The sequence below is a fragment of the Ananas comosus genome, linkage group 7, assembly GCF_001540865.1.
Source record: "Ananas comosus cultivar F153 linkage group 7, ASM154086v1, whole genome shotgun sequence".
Classification (NCBI taxonomy): domain Eukaryota; kingdom Viridiplantae; phylum Streptophyta; class Magnoliopsida; order Poales; family Bromeliaceae; genus Ananas; species Ananas comosus.
The window spans coordinates 384,317-404,402 of NC_033627.1; the positions used below are offsets into that span (position 1 = coordinate 384,317).

The following is a 20,086-nucleotide window of genomic DNA, read 5'->3' on the forward strand; positions in this document are numbered from 1 at the left end:
ATTTACATGACCTACCGAGTCATCATTAATATGAAAGGGGAGAATTTCTATTCCCATGATTTTTGTATGTCTAAAAAGGAAAATGGTGAAGCTTTTTAATAATTATTTCATGTAAATATTTACCTTTTTCATTTTTAACCCCGAATTGGCTCTTCTATTCCCATGAATTTAAACTGGGTTACTATTCAATGATTAATCTACTAGTTGACTACACGTCTACACATTAGAATATACCTTCTTAGTCGGTGTTATTATAGAGACCACGTTCCTAGTTTCCATTGACAGAGGTGTTGGAATCATACCCAGCTTATTTTTCAATTAAAAAACAACTTTTTTCATTGTTCTGAGTACAGTTGTATCAATTCCTTTTAACCATTTGTTCAATTAGGTAGGGTGTAGTTGTAAGATGGTTTATAATAATACGATCTTTAATTACTGTTCATAAGGAATTGTTGGCTCATTGAGTTATTGAAAACGTGTTGATTATTCCACCTTGGGTTTTTAACCCTGCGATTCTGCGCGGTTATTTCGTGAAGAAAACGGGGTAGATCTTAAGTGGGTTTTGGGTATTTAAGGAGCGGGGGCTGACCCTTTCTTGGGCAGCGAAAAAAGAAGGTTCCTTTCCTTCTCTTCCCCTCTTATTCTATTAGTAAAGATCTCTTCATTCAGTTCCTCTCTTGAGTCTTTCGGAGCATTTTTTGAGGTAATTCTCTAGCTGATCTGTGCAAATTTTTGTAATGAGAGCTGAAAATTTGGCTCAATTTGTTTTTGTTTTGGTTTGCAAGGTATTCTAATTGCCATTCTCTTTGGTTGGGTCATTCCAAAATGTGATCTTTTCCTTGCTTCTTTCTTGTGCCAATAAGGATCCATTTTTTTAAGGGCTTTCGGTTTGAGATATCGTTAAATTTTCCATTTTTCTCTTCTTGTTGCCCCTTTCTCTTAGATCTATGTTGTTTTTCTGTTTTCAATTTTAGCAATGCAGGTATAGATAGATCTGTAGTTTTTATTAATATATCTTTTGTCATTTTAAAGATTTGTAACTGTTTCTCGTTGGATCAATTAATCCTTCTCCTCCTTTTGAGATTGATATGCAAGTTAATCAAACGTACCCCGGAAATTTCTAAATTTAGTTTCCTATTCAGATCTACTCATTTGATTGCAATTTTTTGCATTTTTTTTTTTGCATTAATTTGCAGATCTCTGCATATTACTTTCTCTTTGCATTTTGGCTGCTCATTTCTTTTAGTTTCTCAGTCTTCTTGGTCAATTGGCTCATCTTGTTTATTTTCTGAAGGTGGGGAATTCAATTTGCTAGATCCTCTTTTGATGCAAAAGTGTGCGACGCATCTTTTGATTTGGAAGGATGCTGATCCCACTTTTTATTTATTTAGTATTAAGAGAGCAGTATATAAAATTTTCTTCTCCTTTATTATCTAGACAATGATCTATGGATTCCAGTATTTGGTGTTGAAACAAAATGTTTCCTTCCAAATCTTTTTTGGTATATATTTCTTTGAACCCTGAATATATGCCTATTTTGTTCGTCTTTAGTGAGAAATGAATTTTTACATTGGAAGAAATAAAAATTAATAATTGATATATTGCTGTATGAGATTTAGTTTTCTGAATTAGTACGAATGCTCTTTAGTTGCATAGGTGATGTTTATTTTCTTAAAATCTTCACTTAATTTACTTGCAGGCAGTAGAATAAGCCAAAAACATGGTGAAGATCTGCTGCATCGGAGCAGGCTATGTCGGCGGTCCGACAATGGCCGTGATAGCCCTTAAGTGCCCATCAATCGAGGTCGTGGTTGTTGACATCTCCACTACCCGCATTGCAGCCTGGAACAGCGACCAGCTCCCGATCTACGAGCCAGGCCTCGAGGATGTGGTCAAGGAGTGCCGTGGCCGCAACCTCTTCTTCAGCGTTGACGTTGAGAAGCACGTCTCTGAGGCCGACATCATCTTTGTCTCTGTCAACACCCCGACCAAAACCCGTGGTCTTGGTGCCGGCAAGGCTGCTGATCTCACCTACTGGGAGAGCGCCGCCCGCATGATCGCCAATGTCTCAAAATCCGACAAGATTGTTGTTGAGAAATCCACTGTCCCTGTCAAGACCGCTGAGGCGATCGAGAAGATCCTGACACATAACAGCAAGGGCATCAACTATCAGATCCTCTCCAACCCTGAATTCCTTGCAGAGGGCACGGCGATCAGTGACCTGTTCAACCCCGACCGCGTGCTAATTGGTGGGCGTGAGACTCCAGAGGGAAGGAAGGCAGTTCAGGCACTGAAGGAAGTTTATGCCCATTGGGTACCTGAGGATAGGATCCTAACCACTAACTTGTGGTCGGCTGAGCTATCCAAGCTTGCAGCTAACGCATTCCTGGCTCAGCGCATCTCGTCTGTCAATGCGATCTCTGCGCTTTGCGAGGCAACCGGTGCTAACGTGTCTGAGGTGGCCTACTCTGTCGGGAAGGACTCCCGTATTGGGCCCAAGTTCTTGAACGCCAGTGTCGGGTTCGGTGGGTCGTGCTTCCAAAAGGATATCCTTAACCTGGTCTACATCTGCGAGTGCAATGGTCTTCCTGAAGTGGCTAACTATTGGAAGCAGGTTATAAAGATTAACGACTACCAAAAAAGCCGGTTTGTGAACCGAGTTGTCTCCTCCATGTTCAATACTGTTGCGGGTAAGAAGATTGCGGTGCTCGGCTTTGCTTTTAAGAAGGATACTGGGGACACTAGGGAGACTCCCGCCATTGATGTGTGCAAGGGTTTGTTAGGTGATAAGGCCACAATCAGTATATATGATCCTCAAGTTACTGAAGATCAGATCCAACGTGATCTCGCCATGAACAAGTTCGATTGGGACCATCCAATTCACCTCCAGCCAATGAGCCCAACTGCGGTTAAGCAGGTTAGTGTGACTTGGGATGCATATGAGGCCACTAAGGGAGCTCATGGTGTATGCATTCTTACTGAGTGGGATGAGTTCAAGAACTTGGACTACGAGAAGATCTATGAGAACATGCAGAAGCCTGCTTTCCTGTTTGATGGGCGCAACGTGGTGGATCCGGTGAAGCTTAGGGCGATCGGATTCATTGTTTACGCCATTGGAAAGCCGCTCGACGCATGGCTCAAGGACCTGCCTGCGGTTGCTTAATAATAGAGGTTGCGATCAAGCAGAATGGTGATGGAAGAGCTTTTGTTGGTGTTAGATAAAACAACAATTCTTTATAGCTATTATTTCCTCATAGTGATTGGTTCTTTCCGTGGTCGTGTGTCGGATTAGGGGTTGAAACTAGTCAGTTTTATTGTTACCGAGCATTTTAGTATCATAACTGCTATGCTCTGTTTTTCTCTTTAAGATCTGGATACTGAAATTCTATTTTGCTAGTTGTCACATTTGTTCTTACTCCTACTTGATTACATCAGTTCTGTCAAATTTATGATATTTGGAATAAATTTTTCCTCTTCAATTTTTTAATTTTTACCAACTCTCCGATATTCCGCTAAATTGCTCTATCTTTCTACCCAGACACTTGATGTGTTGGAAATATTTGTCCCATTCCCAGCAGAAATAATTTCTGGAGTTATTTGGATTTATCAGGAACTGTTTGGGACGATGTTTTATAGTTATACCTTGCAGTAATTTAAATCTTCAATCCAGTTTTTATGTCACAGTTAAGTAGTAGTAGTAGTAGTATTACTGAAATTCGTTCCAGCTGGTAGTTGTATTAATTTTCTGCTTCTAATTCTATCAGCCAATCTTTACACTTACAGCATCTGAACTTCACCCATGAATACTATTACCAAGCATCGCGTGTGGAGATCAAGCGTGTTTCTCAAATTTCATTGGCTCTTTAAAAAGAGTATTTCACAAACTGTCACATTAACGGATGCTTGGTAATTACATGTTGAAGTGAATACTCTCCTTGCTTTTGCAATGAAATTAGCATAGAAGCAACACTTGGTGGTTGGGCTTCGTCTTCAATGGTAAGAGAAGGGGACAGGCCCATGTTTGGGCCCATCTCGGCCCGTAATGAGTCTGGTACAATTGGGCTTGGACTATAAAAAGATTAGGCCCAATGAGAGCCCAATTTTGTACAATGCCTACTACTTAGACTGATAGAGTAATTTTGCGCGTACTCTTCAAAAAGTAGATGAGAGTAAAATATGGACTAAAATAGTTAGGTTTTGTGAACGATGTTTTGTCTGCGAAAATTTGTTATCGTCAATCTGTCGTGTACTATTGGTATTGATATAAGTATTATCTTTGATCCAGGAGTAGATGAAGTAAAAGATGAACTTCATCTGCTTTTTTTAAGGTTTATTATTATCCATTAGTTGGGATTAGTTTATGCAACACGTAGAACGTTCTTATACGTCCGATCATCAATCAACGGGCAGGATTTCGCCATCGTCGTGTTCTTCGCTCTTGAGGAAAACGACTAGGAGTCCTAACGGTCGAAAAATAGCAATCGCCAACTCCATTCAATTGAATAGTAATAAATTAGGGTTTGAGACCTCGCTCCATTTGCTCTTTTATTAGTATTTTCCAAACTCGTACTTTCGAGAAACCCTACAAGCGTGATCGCTGCGCGGAGCAAGGCATAACCTTTTCTATTGCATTCTCCCTCCTCGATCCATTCCAGTACGATTCTAGTCGATCTATTTGATTGTTTCTTCCGTGTTTTGATCTCTTATGTGGCTTCTAGGGTTTGTAGATCGTAATATTTTGTTTAATCTGTTAAAAAATAGATCTTTTTTCAGTTATTTTTGAAAGGTTTGTGATCGGTTGCTCTATATATTTCGAGATTAGTTACTGTTCCAGTCTCATCCATTACTCTCAATTTTAAGTGATTTATCTCTCGATTTGTAGATCGACTTAAGCAATCTACAATGTTGTTTTGCCTTTTTTTAAATTAGGTTTTCTTTTTTCCTTTATTTTTTTTAGTGGAAAGGTTGGTTTTTTGTTTTGTTCTGTTAGTAGTGTTTCTGCAGCGACTTCTACTCCAAGAATCATTTTTGTTGCAAATTGCAACTTGTTAACTACAACTGTGACGTTTTAGTACCTATCTCTAGATTTATTTTGCATTCAATTACTCTATTTTGGAGTTCTCCGTTCTTTTCCCTTTTTTCCCTGCGTTTTTATTGTTAGTTTAACTCAAAAGAAAGTGATTTGGACTATCTTTTCAAGTGATCTTGGTTCGTAATGGCCTCGATATAGCATTCAATCCGTCTTATCCATTATGCTTGATGTTGTGTTATTTATTTGCTTATAGTTTTATGGATTTAACTCCAATATTTATTGTTTACTTTTTAAGTCATAAGCAGTTGAGCTTTTGATTGTGGACATTTGTTTTGGTTACACTTAGTTATTCTTTTCACCCTCTGACTTGTTCTATTGAGCATTATTCTTATTAACTTCTATTTTGCTCTTTCTGGCTTTGGAGTGGATTTGATTTCTCCAATTGTTTGATTACATATATGCAGATTTACCTGCAACATTACTTTGGTGTTGCTTCCCCTAAGATTTCATTAAATATCTGTATCTGTTTCTTGGATAGTCTTATGTTCAATTAATGCCTTGATTTCTATCTCTTGTTTATCTTGCTACCTGATAGGACTCTAGGGACCCTGTTTTTCTTGCTTGCTTTTATGGTATGTTCAGGCGTTCCCTTCCAGTATTCTTTTCCTTTTTTTCGTTCATGCATTCATTTATTTCTGCATCTTCTGAAATTTATAAATTTTTTTATGCAAATCTTTCTTCATGTGCAGCAACTCTTTCACCAAGTTCATTTTTGTTTACTAGAAGCATATGAGTATTATTGGCATGGTTTTCCTTCTTGTTTCCCATTCACTGTATTAATCTCTTATTTCTCAATCTTCCGCTTGTCATTTTCATTTGAAATATGTCTGTCCTGTTCAAAGTTCAAAACATTGTGTTCATTTAGATATATAAGTTTTATTGTATAATGCTGCCATACATCATTCTGATCAAAACTCTTTGTTTGTGTAGGATAAATTGTTTATATCATCATGTCAAATGCAAACATAATGAGAACACCTAATGACGAGGACTCCAAACAACGATCAGTCGATTGTAGATTTTCTGGTACAAACCAATTTGATTCTGATTCGGAACTCGATCTTGACCGTAAGCCTCCAAGAGCTTTCTCGGCCCCTCCGATCAGCAAGGCAAATTGCAGTAAAAACTCCCAACATAGCCACGAAGAAAATGAAGAGAAAGGAACTTCTACCTTCTCATTCTTTTTAGGCTTTTCAGCAGATAGAAACAGATACAGAAATGACTTTAATGGCTCAGAGAGTATTGAAAACCAGTCTGCGCAAGAGCTTGAAAATTATGCTGCATGTAAATCTGAGGAGACCACAAAGAAGGTAAATGGATGTTTGAGGATTGCGGAAGAAATTAGAGAAAGTGCTTCACGGACTCTTCTCATGTTGCATCAGCAGGGCCAGCAGATTACTCAGACTCATAAATCTGCTGTAGATATTGAGAATGACCTTAGCAGGGTATGTGTGCCTATTTATTTTCTTCTCTTTACATTTATTTTGTCATTTTCTTTTTCTGTAACTCATCTTTTTGAAAATAATGCTACCTACTACCAACGAAGGAAAATCATTTGAAAAAAATGACAGGAGAAAAATCAAGGAAATTGTTTGTATAAATCAATGATGATGTAGGGCACTGATTTAATCAGTTCATGCGCTTCTTCAGGGTGAAAAGCTTTTGGCGAGTCTTGGAGGAATTTTCTCTAGGACATGGAAGCCAACAAAAGCTAGCCCGATGAAGGGGCCTCTTCTAACAGGAGGTAAAGTACAACTATCTTATTAGACACTAATTCTCCTTTTTAATGCTTTTTCCTTAGCTGATGTGATCAATATACCACCAGATGATTCTTTTGAACGAGAAGGTAATCATATGGAGCAAAGACGGAGATTGGGAATATCTGGTTCTTCACTTCAATCTAGCCCTCAAAATACAGTTCATGGGCCTACATCTGCACTTGAAATAACTGAGGTAAAATACAATAGTACAAAGCTGGAAGAACTATGGCCAGCTGAAGCTATAACTGCTTATTGCTTATATTCTGATTATTTTACCAGATTGAAAAGGCAAAGCAAGATACTGCTCTTTCTGATCTGAGTAACTTACTGGGAGAGCTGAAGGAGATGGCCGTTGACATGGGTGCAGAGCTAGATAGGTTTGTATCTAATCTCTTCTTTATTATGAGCATATATCCTTCTTCATGAAAAAAAAAAAAAAAAAGAAAAAGAAAAAAAAAGAAAACCGTTCTGGCACAGCATAAAATTAGCTGAGAAAATTGCAGGTAAAATAGGAGGGCATTAAAAAGATGTCTTGTCAGTGTGCGCTTACACTGCTTAGCCTGGCATGTTGCAGCGATATTTTCTTAAACTGAGTTAATCTCATGTGTTTGCATAGCAAAATGTGCTTGTCCTTTTTTTTTTTCACATTGTTTACGGCGTTAGTTGGGTAAATTTACGATCGTTGGATGCCTCGCGAAGTTAGGGACACATTTGTTACCAAAACAACAAATAGATCTGCAAAATAAATGAAAAATACCAAATGATAGACGACCAAATTTTGTTTGCATTTTCAATTTCGCAATGCCAAATATACTCCTGACCCAAATAGTAAGATAGAGTGACTACTACTCAAATCGAATTAAATAAAACTAAAACAATATCAGGGAAAACTTAATAGCAACTTTTGTTTGGTGATACAGGCAAACCGCAGCTCTCGGCAATATGGAGGATGACATTGAAGTACTTAATTCGAGGGTAAAAGGAGCAAATATTCGAGGGCGACGCCTCCTTGGAAAGTAGTCTAGGTCCCAAAGATCTACACATGTTTTTCCTCATCTACTGAGGCATTTCTCGGTTTTTCTTTTCTTTTATGTGGCGAAGGCATAATTCTGATATCTAGCAATAAACATTTCAAGGCTATTCTTAATTGAATTTTGTGATTAATATGTTTTTTTACATCATACAATTTTTTTGCAGTTACAAATTTGTTCATGCTTAGATTTCTGTTCAAACTTCCAAATTATGCAGTTAGTTTCCAAGTATTTCTTAGAGCAGAACCATAATAAGTATAATATATATGACTGGAGAATCTTAAGTTTTATTAAGAGGAGACAGATCGCTTGAAATCAATGACCCTTTAGTCATATCCTCTTCGTTTAATCTGGATTTACCAAACTCAAGTTGAGTAACGTAATTATCACTTGTTCTCACCACAAAATAAAATAAAATGCATGCTCCTCACCACCTTCTACTCACATTATTAGCAAGAAACGTATAAGATCGTTTTTAAACCATAGCCCATTTTAAAATAAAGACCCGAACTTTAAAAACTCTAATTTTATAACATTATCTTTTAGAGTGTTGGTGAAAAAAAATTCTAAATTTCTGAAGATTTAGATTCGTATGGGTAAGTGCTAACCCATCCCGGTCCCGGGAAGAAAAGCCCTTTACCTTTCCTACACCCTAAATTTGACCACACTTCTCTCTCTCTCTCTCTCTCTCTCTCTCTGTACTTTTCACTCTCCCCTCTCCATTGCACCCCAATCAATCCCAAAATGTCCTCTCCTCGCCCCCATCACCATCCCCACCACCACCACCACTGCAACTCCCACCACTACTATTCTCCTTCTTGCTGCTGCTGCTCCTCCTCCTCCTACTACTCTTCTGCTGCTTCGTGCTGCTGCGGCTGCTGCAACTCCTCTTCTCCTCCACCATCACTACCGCCTCCTCCCTCCAACGCCACCGCCGCCGCAGATCCCCTTCTCCATGCCCTAGCCGACCACCTCCTCCTAATCCTCCAATCCCCCAAACCCTCTTCCCCTCCTCCCCCTCCTCTCTACTCCTATCCCCATCTCAAACCCTACCCATCTCCCCAAACCCATCAACCCCCACCTCACGATCACCACCATCAGCAGCAGCTCCTCCACTCCCTCCACCGCCGCATCTCCGCCCTCGAATCCTCTCTCCCCAGCCTCTCCCCTCCTCCCCATCCCCCTCCCCTTCACGCCCATTCCAAGCGATCGCCGTCGCCAAAGAAGCACCTTTTCTCTCCTCCGCCGCCGCCTCCGCCGCAAACGCTCCAGGATTTGGCGGCGCGGACCATCCAAACCCACTTCCGCCTCTTCCTCGTGCGGCGATCCCAAACCCTCCGCCACCTCAAACGCCTCGCCTCCATCAAATCCCATGTCGCCGCCCTCAGATCCTCCCTCTCCGACAAGACCCACCTCCACCCGGGAGCCCTCTCCGAATCCGCCATGGCTCTCCTCCTCGAGCTCGACGCCATACAGGTAAGCTCGACAAAGCCTACATTTCTATTTGGGTGGCTTTTTTTTTTCTTTTTTTCCTTATCCTGTGGGATTGCTCAACTGGGGTTTTTTTTAATTACAGGGCGGAGATCCGATGCTTCGTGAAGGGAAGAGATCGATAAGCCGGGAACTTACCCGCATGTTGGACTTCGTCGACAAGGTGTTGGTGAAGGAGAAGGAGCTCATGGAGATCCCAGAGAACGCCTACAGAGTGATCCCACCCACAAGGACGGGGAAAAAGGTGAGCTTTCTCGAGAACGAGAAGGGGAAGAGATCTCCGGTTTCTAGTGCTTCCCATGAACCATTTTCGGAAAAAAGAGATCTTTTACAGAGATTGAGGAGAGATCCTGGAGAGAATGGGATTCATGGATCTCATCATCAGCTCAATGGTGAAGAAGAAGAAGAAGAAGAAGAGGAAGAAGAAGAAGAAGAAGAAGAAGAGAAGAGCTCAGAGAGCAATTCAGAGAGCCCGAAAGCGAAGTTGGGGCTCTCCGCGCCATTGCCGGTGCAAATGGAGCCCAGGAGATTGACTGCTTCGAGGTGACGGTGCTGATTTTAGTGCCCAAATTTGATCTATATCGAGCAATGAGCAAAGAATTTTAATTTTTCCTACGAATCTTGTTTAGCGGTGAACTGTATTTTTAAGTAGAAAATCCTTTTGCTGCTGCTGCTGCTGCTGCTGCTTCTGCTGCTGCTGCTTCTGCTATCATTTTTTGTGCTTGCCTGTGTTTGCTAAGTAAGTGCTTTTGAGTGCGCAAGACTGCTGTTCCATTATTTATGAAAGATCTGCTGTCTTTGTTTTTTGATCGAGTTATTCTGCATTTGAGGAATTAATAGCCATAGGTGCTGTTATGTTGGTCTTGCTCATTCTTCTTTTTAAATTATCTCCAGTGTCCTAGATGTGTATGACACTTACTCCTTTGTGGGGGTAATCACTGTATGATCCATAGGAAGAGTATCTTAAATTTAGTATGATTTCATGATGTGGATTGTTTCCTGATCATGTAGGCGACCGGGTACACTATAATCAATCTACAGTTCTAGTTCGATTGTTGTACGTCACTGCTGAGGGCCAAATAGATGAAAATAAAGGACAAGGAAAAGAAAATGAAGACTAGTTGCTAGTGCTAACCCTACTGTTCCATGAAAATGTGAGCTCATGCTTCTTTCCCCCAAACTCATTTATTTTGTTATTGGATCTCAAAGGGAACATAAGCCATATTGGATTTTGTCCCGCTTAGAACCAGTTATCAGGTGCAGTAGCTATGTGTTGCACACCTGATAGGCCACTTGTAAGTAGGAAACATCTCAGAGTTTTCCAGGATGGTGGTAGGCACATGTCTTCACCAAAGAGACCTCTCCTCAGTTTGTACTGATCAGATATACTACGGATTAATTGTTGGGTAGATACTATGAAATTCTGAAAAATTTTCAAGAGTCGAGAAGATGTATATAATTTCTCTATGCATATCTTACGAAGTAGCTACAGGCATACATAAAGCATTCAGGCATACATAAAGCATTTTAACTATCACACATGGTTCGATAGAGCTCCAAAAATCTAGATCAAAACCATAACAGTGGACGATAAAACCAAATAATGGATAAAGAAACAGACTTGACATCCAATTGAGTACATTTCATCTCTGGCGCGTCATCTCTAGGGCATGTATAAGAACTCAATCAGAAGCACTAGATGAGCATTACAATTACTAGACAATGGATATAACTCAATGTACAATATAAGATGATAACACGGAAAAATTTACATACATCTCAGAGCCTCGAGCAAACTGCAATAGCAAAGCGGAGATTCAGAAGGATAATTGACCTGAATAAGCAGCTTGCACGTGTAGAACGAGCTCTCATCTTCACTTCATAGTGACGACAAATCCTCTTTAAATCATGTTTTTTAATGAACCTACACTGCTGTACTAATAGACCATCTACGATTCCTCACTCTTCACGGGCATCCACGAAGCACTCTGCCTGGAGTCCCGCCTCCAACGTGTCACAAACCCAAGAACGTAACCCAGTAAGACCGCACCAAGTATAAGGCTTGCGCCTTTCACATACCACGGGAATATAGTCTTAACGACCACCTTCTGACCACTGTCGCCACCGCCGCCACTCGTAATATTAATATTCAAGACTTGACCAGAAAAGATCTCCACCATATCATGCATTTGCCCATCATGGTTCCCAATATATGTAAGCGTTAGCTTCTCCCTCGTGGCAACAAGCCTCGTGTACCCAAACTCTCCCCCACGGTACATTGACCTCTCCGGCTGGGGGAAAATTGGCACATCTGGGTGGTCAGATCTTGGCTCCCATATCGGCTGCCAGTCCTGACCGGCCATTCCGATCACCACATGGACTGGCGCACCCCCAGCTGTAAAGCTTGAGTTTGTGTGAACACAGGTGAATTTCTTCACGGGGCAGAACCTCTCGTACCTATGGACATGGCCCCACAAAGCCAGGGTTACATTGTTATCCACTAATAAGGGTTCCAAACTCTCAAGCATTTTCTCTCTCAGTGGAGCATCCCTCACTTCATTACTTGTTGTGTACATTGGTCGGTGGCCTTGAACGACAATAAAAGGTGTCTTGTTTCTATCTACACTCTCGAGATCAGATTTGATGAAGTTATACTGATCGCTTCCCTGGAGGAAATTGGTCTCTGTCGATATGTAAAGGAAATGAACAACACCAAAATCAAATGAATAATAGAGGTTCTGCGTGTGCGGGGATCCTGTTCCTGTGGGGAAAGAAGAGTTCCCAGGCATTTGGAATCTGACACTATAAGGTACCCCACATTCACCTCCACCATCCTTTCCATAAACACCATATAAAGACCACCAAGGCCTCCAAGGCTGTGCCGGCCAGTCATACTCGTGGTTTCCGATGCAGACATGGTACGGTACGGCAGAAGCAATGGGCTCGATCTGGTTAAAGAACTCGTCCCATATCCACGCATATCCCCTGGCATAGCTGATGTCGCCTATGTGGGAAATGAAGGCAGGTTTATCTCCTAAGGCTTCAATGTCGCGGAGGATCCACTTCACAGTTGACTTGCTCTCATCTTGGGTGCGGTAGAAGGTTGAGTACGGGACATAAGTACCCATGTCCCCAAATAGAAAGGCGATGGTCTCGTTTGAATTATTGTCACGTGATATAAAGCTGCGGATTGCGCTCCAGCCTCCCGAATCACTACCAACCTGGTGATACAGATTATATAATATAAATAGAAATGATCATAGGCAAATCACAAATAACTCGGCAGAAACAGGACGGTGAGCTACTATATTCAACGAACGAACATTACTTATAATGAGATGAGCAATAAAGAGAGTCAGTCAAAAATCACCATGATGAGCAATCATCTCATACTAGAGATATATTGACAAATGAAGCTGAAACACAATCAAAATATTCACTAGTGTGATGTTTACTCATGAATAATTCTTGATATTATTGTCATATGACTCGCCATCTTTTTTTTTCCTTGCTATGCATATAGGTGCTAAAGCAAATCAAAACCTGGTGGAACCAAATTTGCTATTTTTTGTTATTCTTGTATATCTTATTTTGCACGAGTACATACATGCTCATATATATAAGCATATAATGATCATAGATTCATATAGACAATCTACAGAAAGACAGAGTGACAGACTATGATACATCATACATGGTATGCATTTGGAAAAACAACAAGCAAAGTACTCAACTAAGCAATCACATACATACTAATGCTTGTATAGTTTAAGCAGAACGTAGAAGATGTAAAGATTAAGAACAGCAAATTTCAAGCAATAAAAGTCATCGGATAGATAGGAAAGCATCTACATATAAAGCAGAAGCAGATGAAATGTAAATACAAGAAACCGATTAAAGTAAGACATGAACTAGCTATAAATATATATTCGCTAGAACTACCTTTCAAAACTAAGAGGCATACTAAGCAAAAACATGGTTATCTGCAGAAACCTAATAACCATTTGTAGAAAAGGATATGTGGATTAAGGAAATAAAAGCTAACATATATGCCAAATTATTCAGTCCGAAGTCCCTATAAACTGACTACTACTTTCCTCTGTGAGAAGAAAGCAGATAGAGTTATTCTGCGAAAATACGCTGGAGTTCCCACTAGAACTCAGACATGACATGACACAACCAATTAATCCAAAGGAACCTATGATTAGAAACATCTGCAAATGCCATAGCTAATGCCAAATTTTGATCTTTAGTCATCTGCAAGCAATTCCATACCCTTAAAAAGGGGTATTTCCAATTCCAATAGCCAAATTAGCAGCAAAAATAAACTATTGAAGCAATGGAAAGATCAAATCTTTCTCACCGTGTAATAATACCTCTTTCCCTTCTCCAAATTACTCATCACCCCATCGTGTGTAAACCCTGGATCCCTCCACCCGATGGTCGCGTTCGCGGGGTAATCACACATATCCTTCCTCTCATACCTCCTCACGTCCGTTTTCGCCATCCGATCGAGCTTCTCCATATCCAATCCGTAGCTCACGAAGCTCTCCGCCCCATCCACGGTGACAAACATCACCCGCATCTCATCCTCCCGATCCGTGATCGACAGGTGGATCTGATCGGGCCCTAGAACCTTCCCGAACCCCACCTCCTCCGACGCCGCGAGACGATGCTTCGTCCCCGGAAGTGGGTTCCCGTCGTGGTCGTGGTGGCGGTCGCTCACCTCGTTCCTGGTCCATCGAAACACCCGGAACACGTAGTTGGATCGGAGATCCACCAAGGGGAGATCAACGTACCCCGATCCGGATTGCCAATCGCGCGAGGAATTGAGGAAGACGTAGCCAATGAACTCCTTGTCGGGGGAGTTCGGGGGTGAGTAGATCCCGAGCCAATCGAGATCGGAGGGGGAGTCTACCCCCGACCATTGGATCCGCACGGTGCGGTTCGATCGGGTGAGGGTTTTGGGGGAGACCGAGAGGGAGACGTGGGAGGAGAGGGAGGGGGAGGGGGAGAGGAAGGAGACGAAGAAGATAAGGAAGAGGACTTGGGTCGACGCCATTGGGGAGGAGCTTATGCGGGGGAGGGGAGAGAGAGAGAGAGAGAGAGAGAGAGAGAGAGCTGGTGACGGACGTGGTGGTGAGGAATTAAATATTGGGTATAAAAGAACAAGGGTCGGGAGGAGAAACGAGAAACGGGGTTGGTTGGAATGAGTCGATCATAGCCGTCGGATTAGGATCGATATTAAGGGAGGGTGGGGGAAGGAGGATGATGCTAATGAGGTATCGGGTGGTGCGGTTACATGATAAGAACGTTTTCTTGAGTTGCAATTAAGGTGATATTCAGATTCTGTGTCCGGCCCAGGTGGATGAGTAGTTGTTAGTGAGTGGACGTCTCCGGACTTTGGAGCGATCGAAAGCAGAACAAAATTTATGAATTTTATAATATTTGGTTTCGTAAAGTTTGGATGATTTTACAACTTCGATGCTGAAATGAGCTCATGCTAAGTATAATCTTTTCTGAGATTCAAAAAAATAAGCGGGCCTTTAACACTTTTCACTTTGTTACTCGGAGGAGGGACCGAAGCCCGAATCGGAGTGTTGTATTGGGTTCCTTAAAATGGGCTAGAATTTTGGGCTATCGGTGGAAACTAGGCCCAGCGCCTTTGCATACATATTATTACTCACCGCGTTGGACTTGGAAATTAGTCTGAAACTGAAGCCCAGAATAAACCGTAATGAAGGGACGTATCGAATCTCAAAGCACCATTGGAGGGCTTGGATATCAGCGAATGTGGCTAAGACCCCGTCTCTAAAACAGATTAAGTAAACCCGACCCCATTGGTCTCTTCCGTTCATGCCATTCATTTTACTTCATGCCATTCATTTTACTACATTGATTACCGCACGTCCCGCTTTCCTCTTCATGGGTCTCTCGCCACGGCGTTTAAAGCCCACCACCCCTTCCCTCCCTCTCTTTCTCTCTCTCTCATTCCAAATGATCCCCATCTCTCCTAAATGATCACCGAGCATATTCAGAAAACAATGAAGAAGAAGAAGAGCTCTTCCGCCGCCTCCATCCTCTGGCCTCTCCTCTTGGCCACCCTTCTCCTCCCACCGCCCTCTCGGGCCCGGCTTCTTGAGCCCACCTCCGACGCGGCCGCCTTGGCCCATCTCTGCCGTGCCCATCGGGCCCACTGGGCCCACCACCACCACCACCACCACCGCCTTGCGGTGCATCATCCGCCGCCTTCTTGGTGCTTCCAATTCCTGCAAACACAGCTTCACCCACCGCCGCCGCCGCCGCCGCCGCCGCCGAGCGGAGAAGAGATCGACCCAAGGTATGGCATGGTGAAGCGGCTCGTGCCCACCGGGCCCAACCCTCTTCACAACTGATCCACAGGCTCGCCCGGCCGACCGACCGACCGACCCAGTCCGGCTTGGCGCGTCTTCTCTTGTGGATTTTTGGATAGTCATACTATTTCCGTCTTGAATTCATATATACTAGTACAAAGTCCTTTCTTGTTCTTTCTTTCCGTTTCTTGTTGTGCGTGGCTTCCTATTGCCGAATCAAGGTGAATCACTGTACTAGTTTCAATTGATGGAAAGAGATTACAATGGAGGATGTTTGCTTCAAAAAACAAAAAAATAAATAAAACTTTTTTTTAGGGGTTCATATTTCTACTATGGCAATGAAAAAAAAAAAAAAAAAACTTCTCTTTTTTTAAATTTTGATTCATATTTCCATTATGGCAATGGTGGTCTTTTAACAGTAGTCAAGAGAATCTTATGAGTTCATTAAATTATGGGGACTCAATGCACCAGCACTTTTCTGGTGGGGGCAGCTTTACATTATACGGACGCTCCCATAGTGTCCTCCAATGTATCTCCCCAACAGTTATGAAGAGCATTCATGGGTTGCTCATTTGTTCCAGTGAACATTAATGTCAACTACTAAGCCACTTATAGAAAGAAAAATGCGTGTTTCTGTGCTCTCCTACGTACGTCTATGTACTCTGCTTCTCCGCTTGTCATGGTTATTATTATTACTACTAAATAGGAATCTTTTGTAGCCTTTCTTTTTTTTCTTTTTTTCTTTTTTTTCCTACTGTTGGTTTTTAGTGAATTGCAAATTTATGTGTTTTTTGACTTAATTTCCTGATAATCTCATCTACAAAATTAGTTGTTGTTGCTAAAAGTGGTTTCCTGCTTTTATACACTCGGTTTACAATAGCTTCATTTTTATTTTCCTTCCAAGTTCTACGATTTTGAAGGCATCTATGTATAGTTTGTAGATTAGTTTGCAAACTCACTTTTTAAGGGAAAATAGAGTCCCAAAGAAACAATAAGCATTACTACTAACTTCACATTTTTCATTTAGAAACTGTTAAGAACAATAATTCTACACTGCCTCAAAAATTTGCTTAGTTCATCTCCTTTACGAATGAAGCGGTAGCATACTACCTTTTCTCAAAAAAAAATAATTCCGTAGTGGGTACACAGTAAAACCTTAATTAATATATAATATCAGGTATTTCTTACCTATTAGATTACGCTTTTCGGGTAGACCCGATTGAGATCCATTCGGGTTTACGATCAAATCCGAGTCCAAACAGTTGCCAACTATGGGGAAAGCAAGTTTGTAGTAAAATCATGGGCCAGGCTGGGCTGGATCAGCTCAAAAAATTTTGAATCCATGGGCTGGGCCTAAATGTTTCGGGCCTTAATATTTATACGAGATCTCGAACTTTGTAAACTTAAAATTATCTCGGGTATAAGGTTTAATTTCACCTAATTTAATAGATAAAATTTGGGCTATTGATTAATCTTAACAACTATCAATCATAAACAACAAAGAGCATGCAATATTTTCCAAGTCGTAGCCAAGATGCCAGGAAATTTCCGGCCAAATCTAAGCAATGAAAAAGAAAAGAGGTTCCCAGTGAGTGGTGTCGAGCACATGGTGGGACATTATCAAGCTTAGAGTCTCCCTATTCAGAGCTCCTACAACTAGCTTTTCCTCGTCACTTTGAATGGCTCTTTTCTACGCTCTAGCTCTAGGCATTTTCACTCTTATTGGTCAGAAACATGTTTCTAATCTCTAGCGGCCTGTTTAGTCCAGTTGAAATAAAAGTTAGATGTTTGACAAATAAAAATCTAGACACTTTCTAAAACGAGCGGGAAGCAGAACGAGCAGATCCAACTCGAAACTTTTTTTTGATTAAACAGGGATATACCCTATTTGATAAAGGGAGTACAGATTGAGAACTCGAAACTTTTTAACTACTAGCTTTAATAGAAAGCTATGGAGATTACTTTAATATGTCTAGTGCTTTCTCGAATAGATTTACTCAAAACACTTTTATAAAAGCTCCGGGCGAGGCCAAAGCGGTCATAGTAACGCCAAATGCAAATGCCAGGGAAGTCAACAAAGAAGGGAACCACTGAACACATACCTTGTGGCTTGTGGCTTTCATGAGATCACCATTTAAGTCCCTGATCATTGAAGCAGATTAATAGGAGAGTGGGGTCCAAGCTGCAGCAGCACAGCAGCAGCATCTGAAGCAGTGTTTCCTTGCACCAATTGAATGCTGTGGTTCTATCGATGACCATGGTTATGATACCATGGCTTGCCGACAGAAGCCTGCAATCATAAGATCCTACAAAATATAATTTTTTTAAAAAAAACCCAAGAAAAACCTTAATCAGTATTAAGATAATCATAGCAAATTTCTTCTCCTCCTTTTCTATGCCGTGAAAAACAGAGGAGGAAAAAATTCTCAATTGAACCAGGTATCACATTTAGTAATTATCTGTGAACAGTTTATTCTGTTGTGATAGCACATCATGGTATATTGAATAAAAAGGATGGTGTTTAGAGCCTTCCTTGGTTAGAGGAAGCCGATTAAGTGGCAAAGACAAAGTGAAAACAGCTTGGGATTAAAGAAATAGATGAATACCAAACAGGGCAAACTTACATGCATTGAAAAGCAAAAGGCTTGCAGAATGAGAAATGCGCTGTTCTCTCATGGGGTGCAAAGCATGTGATGGATTTTTCCAATGTATAAAACACGTGCATTTATTACATCCTGAATACATGCAATTTGTTTACGCAAAAATCAAGATTCTGTACTGTAACAACCAGTCCACATATGTTTGTAGTGCGATGGAACTAATTCTGAATAAAAGTCACATACGAAGTGCTTTCAATCATACTAGCAAAAACCATCATGAGGACCTACAGCGCAACATCATCCTCTAACTCGACTCAAAAGTAACTACGAGATGTTGAGATCCAATGCCAATGGACAGCTAGTCATTAAGCACCTTTGTTATGAATCATTTCAATAAGCCCAACATGATGATGCGTTTATATAACATGATGTATGCTCTGTAGCTTGATTATTCAACATGATGTACACTCTATAGCTAGAGCAATTCATATTTTAAAACAACTGATTGTTATTTTTCTTTTTTCTACAACATGATGTATGCTCTATAGCTCTATCGTACAACAGATGATACAAAAATTAATTACAAAAAATAGATAACAAGTGGTCAAATAAGTATATTTCTCTTCTGTCAACATCTTCTTTGGCCTAGCTTGCAAAGACTCGAAGGTGCAGAAAAATCTAGATGTCTGAACTTACTTGAGATTTTATCTTTTCTGGTCATGCAGATAAATCAAGTTGGGATCAGATTAATTCTCACTAGTCACTGAAGAGTCTATAGAGTCAGAGATCACTTAGCTAACAATGATGGGTTTCCAGTATATCAAATTCAGTTTTCACCAATCTGGTCGAGCAACCTGATCATTCAGTTTCTCCAATAAACTATATTTCTTCCATTTGCGAATGAATCTATTTTCCCGGAACAAACTCATGAACATACCCACCAAGCTCAATGGAGCTGCAACCTCGCCTTCAGGAAACCCTCTGTCCCTCATAGTCTTCCTCAACCTCCGGGCGTTATTCTCATAAGTATTCGATAACAGAATATAAGATCCGCCATGAACCTCCAATAGAGAGAGATGGTCAGCTGCAACTTCAGCCAATCCTGTCTCTCCATGAATCCAAGAAGCGCTCAACATGGATCTCCAAGCGATCACCTCTCCGAGGGGCTGCTTCAATGCGGCATCTCTTTGACGACCTTTGTAGCTTCTTTCAAGCACCTGGTTTGACTAAGAAAGTTAACAATACACCCATAATGCTCACTTTTAGGATCATCATATCATCATTCTGTATAATATCTCCGAGCATTCTTCCACCAAACCCGAATGGCTACAAGCGGATAATAATGCAGTGAATGTGGCATAATCCGGCCTCAGCTCTTCTCTCCGCATGAGATTAAACAGCTCTAGTGCTCCGTCCCCGTCGCCGTGCATGGCTAATGCCAAAATCATCACATTCCAATTTATGGTATCTCTTTGAGACGTTTCACTGAAGAGCTTTCTAGCCAAGCTCAAATTCCCCACTATTTACATACATGTCTATAAGAGCAGTCCCCAACCGAAATGCTCAGCGGCAAAACAACCCAGTTCATGGAGCCATGTGCCAAGATCGACGGAACCTTCAACATACCCAGCAATCATTGACCCCTAAATCCCCTTATCCTTTCTCAGAGCTCCGTCGAACACCATCCGAGCTTCGCCCGCCTCCCCCAGTTTACCATACCCAGATACCACAACAGTCCAAGACGATTCATTTCGTTGAG

General features: G+C 41.2%; 5 protein-coding genes across 7 annotated transcripts; 4 read left to right on the plus strand and 1 right to left on the minus strand.

The window, feature by feature from the left end:
- On the plus strand, positions 564-3,487 carry LOC109712971 (UDP-glucose 6-dehydrogenase 4). The gene is made up of 2 exons (XM_020236854.1): positions 564-703; positions 1,700-3,487. Exon 2 carries the CDS (start codon positions 1,721-1,723, stop codon positions 3,161-3,163), a length of 1,443 nt encoding a protein of 480 aa, XP_020092443.1. The 5' UTR covers positions 564-703; positions 1,700-1,720; the 3' UTR covers positions 3,164-3,487.
- Positions 4,374-8,012, plus strand: LOC109712973 (putative SNAP25 homologous protein SNAP30). Of its 3 annotated transcripts, none has more exons than XM_020236859.1 (6): positions 4,374-4,611; positions 6,023-6,537; positions 6,743-6,836; positions 6,918-7,045; positions 7,132-7,229; positions 7,773-8,012. In XM_020236859.1, exons 2-6 carry the CDS (start codon positions 6,043-6,045, stop codon positions 7,870-7,872), a joined length of 915 nt encoding a protein of 304 aa, XP_020092448.1. In that variant the 5' UTR covers positions 4,374-4,611; positions 6,023-6,042; the 3' UTR covers positions 7,873-8,012. The 3 variants fall into 3 exon arrangements, with proteins under 3 accessions (XP_020092448.1, XP_020092446.1, XP_020092447.1); XM_020236857.1 differs by having other exon boundaries at positions 4,375-4,654; XM_020236858.1 differs by lacking the exon at positions 4,374-4,611 and adding an exon at positions 5,103-5,208.
- On the plus strand, positions 8,496-10,187 carry LOC109712972 (BAG family molecular chaperone regulator 8, chloroplastic). Its single transcript, XM_020236855.1, has 2 exons — positions 8,496-9,359; positions 9,460-10,187. Exons 1-2 carry the CDS (start codon positions 8,628-8,630, stop codon positions 9,919-9,921), a joined length of 1,194 nt encoding a protein of 397 aa, XP_020092444.1. The 5' UTR covers positions 8,496-8,627; the 3' UTR covers positions 9,922-10,187.
- Positions 10,940-14,520, minus strand: LOC109712970 (probable inactive purple acid phosphatase 2). The gene is made up of 2 exons (XM_020236853.1): positions 13,738-14,520; positions 10,940-12,595 (listed from the first exon to the last, which is right to left on the minus strand). The coding sequence occupies exons 1-2, from the start codon at positions 14,434-14,436 to the stop codon at positions 11,324-11,326; spliced, it is 1,971 nt and encodes a 656-aa protein (XP_020092442.1). The 5' UTR covers positions 14,437-14,520; the 3' UTR covers positions 10,940-11,323.
- On the plus strand, positions 14,658-15,953 carry LOC109712974 (inactive protein FON2 SPARE1-like). Its single transcript, XM_020236860.1, has one exon. It carries the CDS (start codon positions 15,392-15,394, stop codon positions 15,767-15,769), a length of 378 nt encoding a protein of 125 aa, XP_020092449.1. The 5' UTR covers positions 14,658-15,391; the 3' UTR covers positions 15,770-15,953.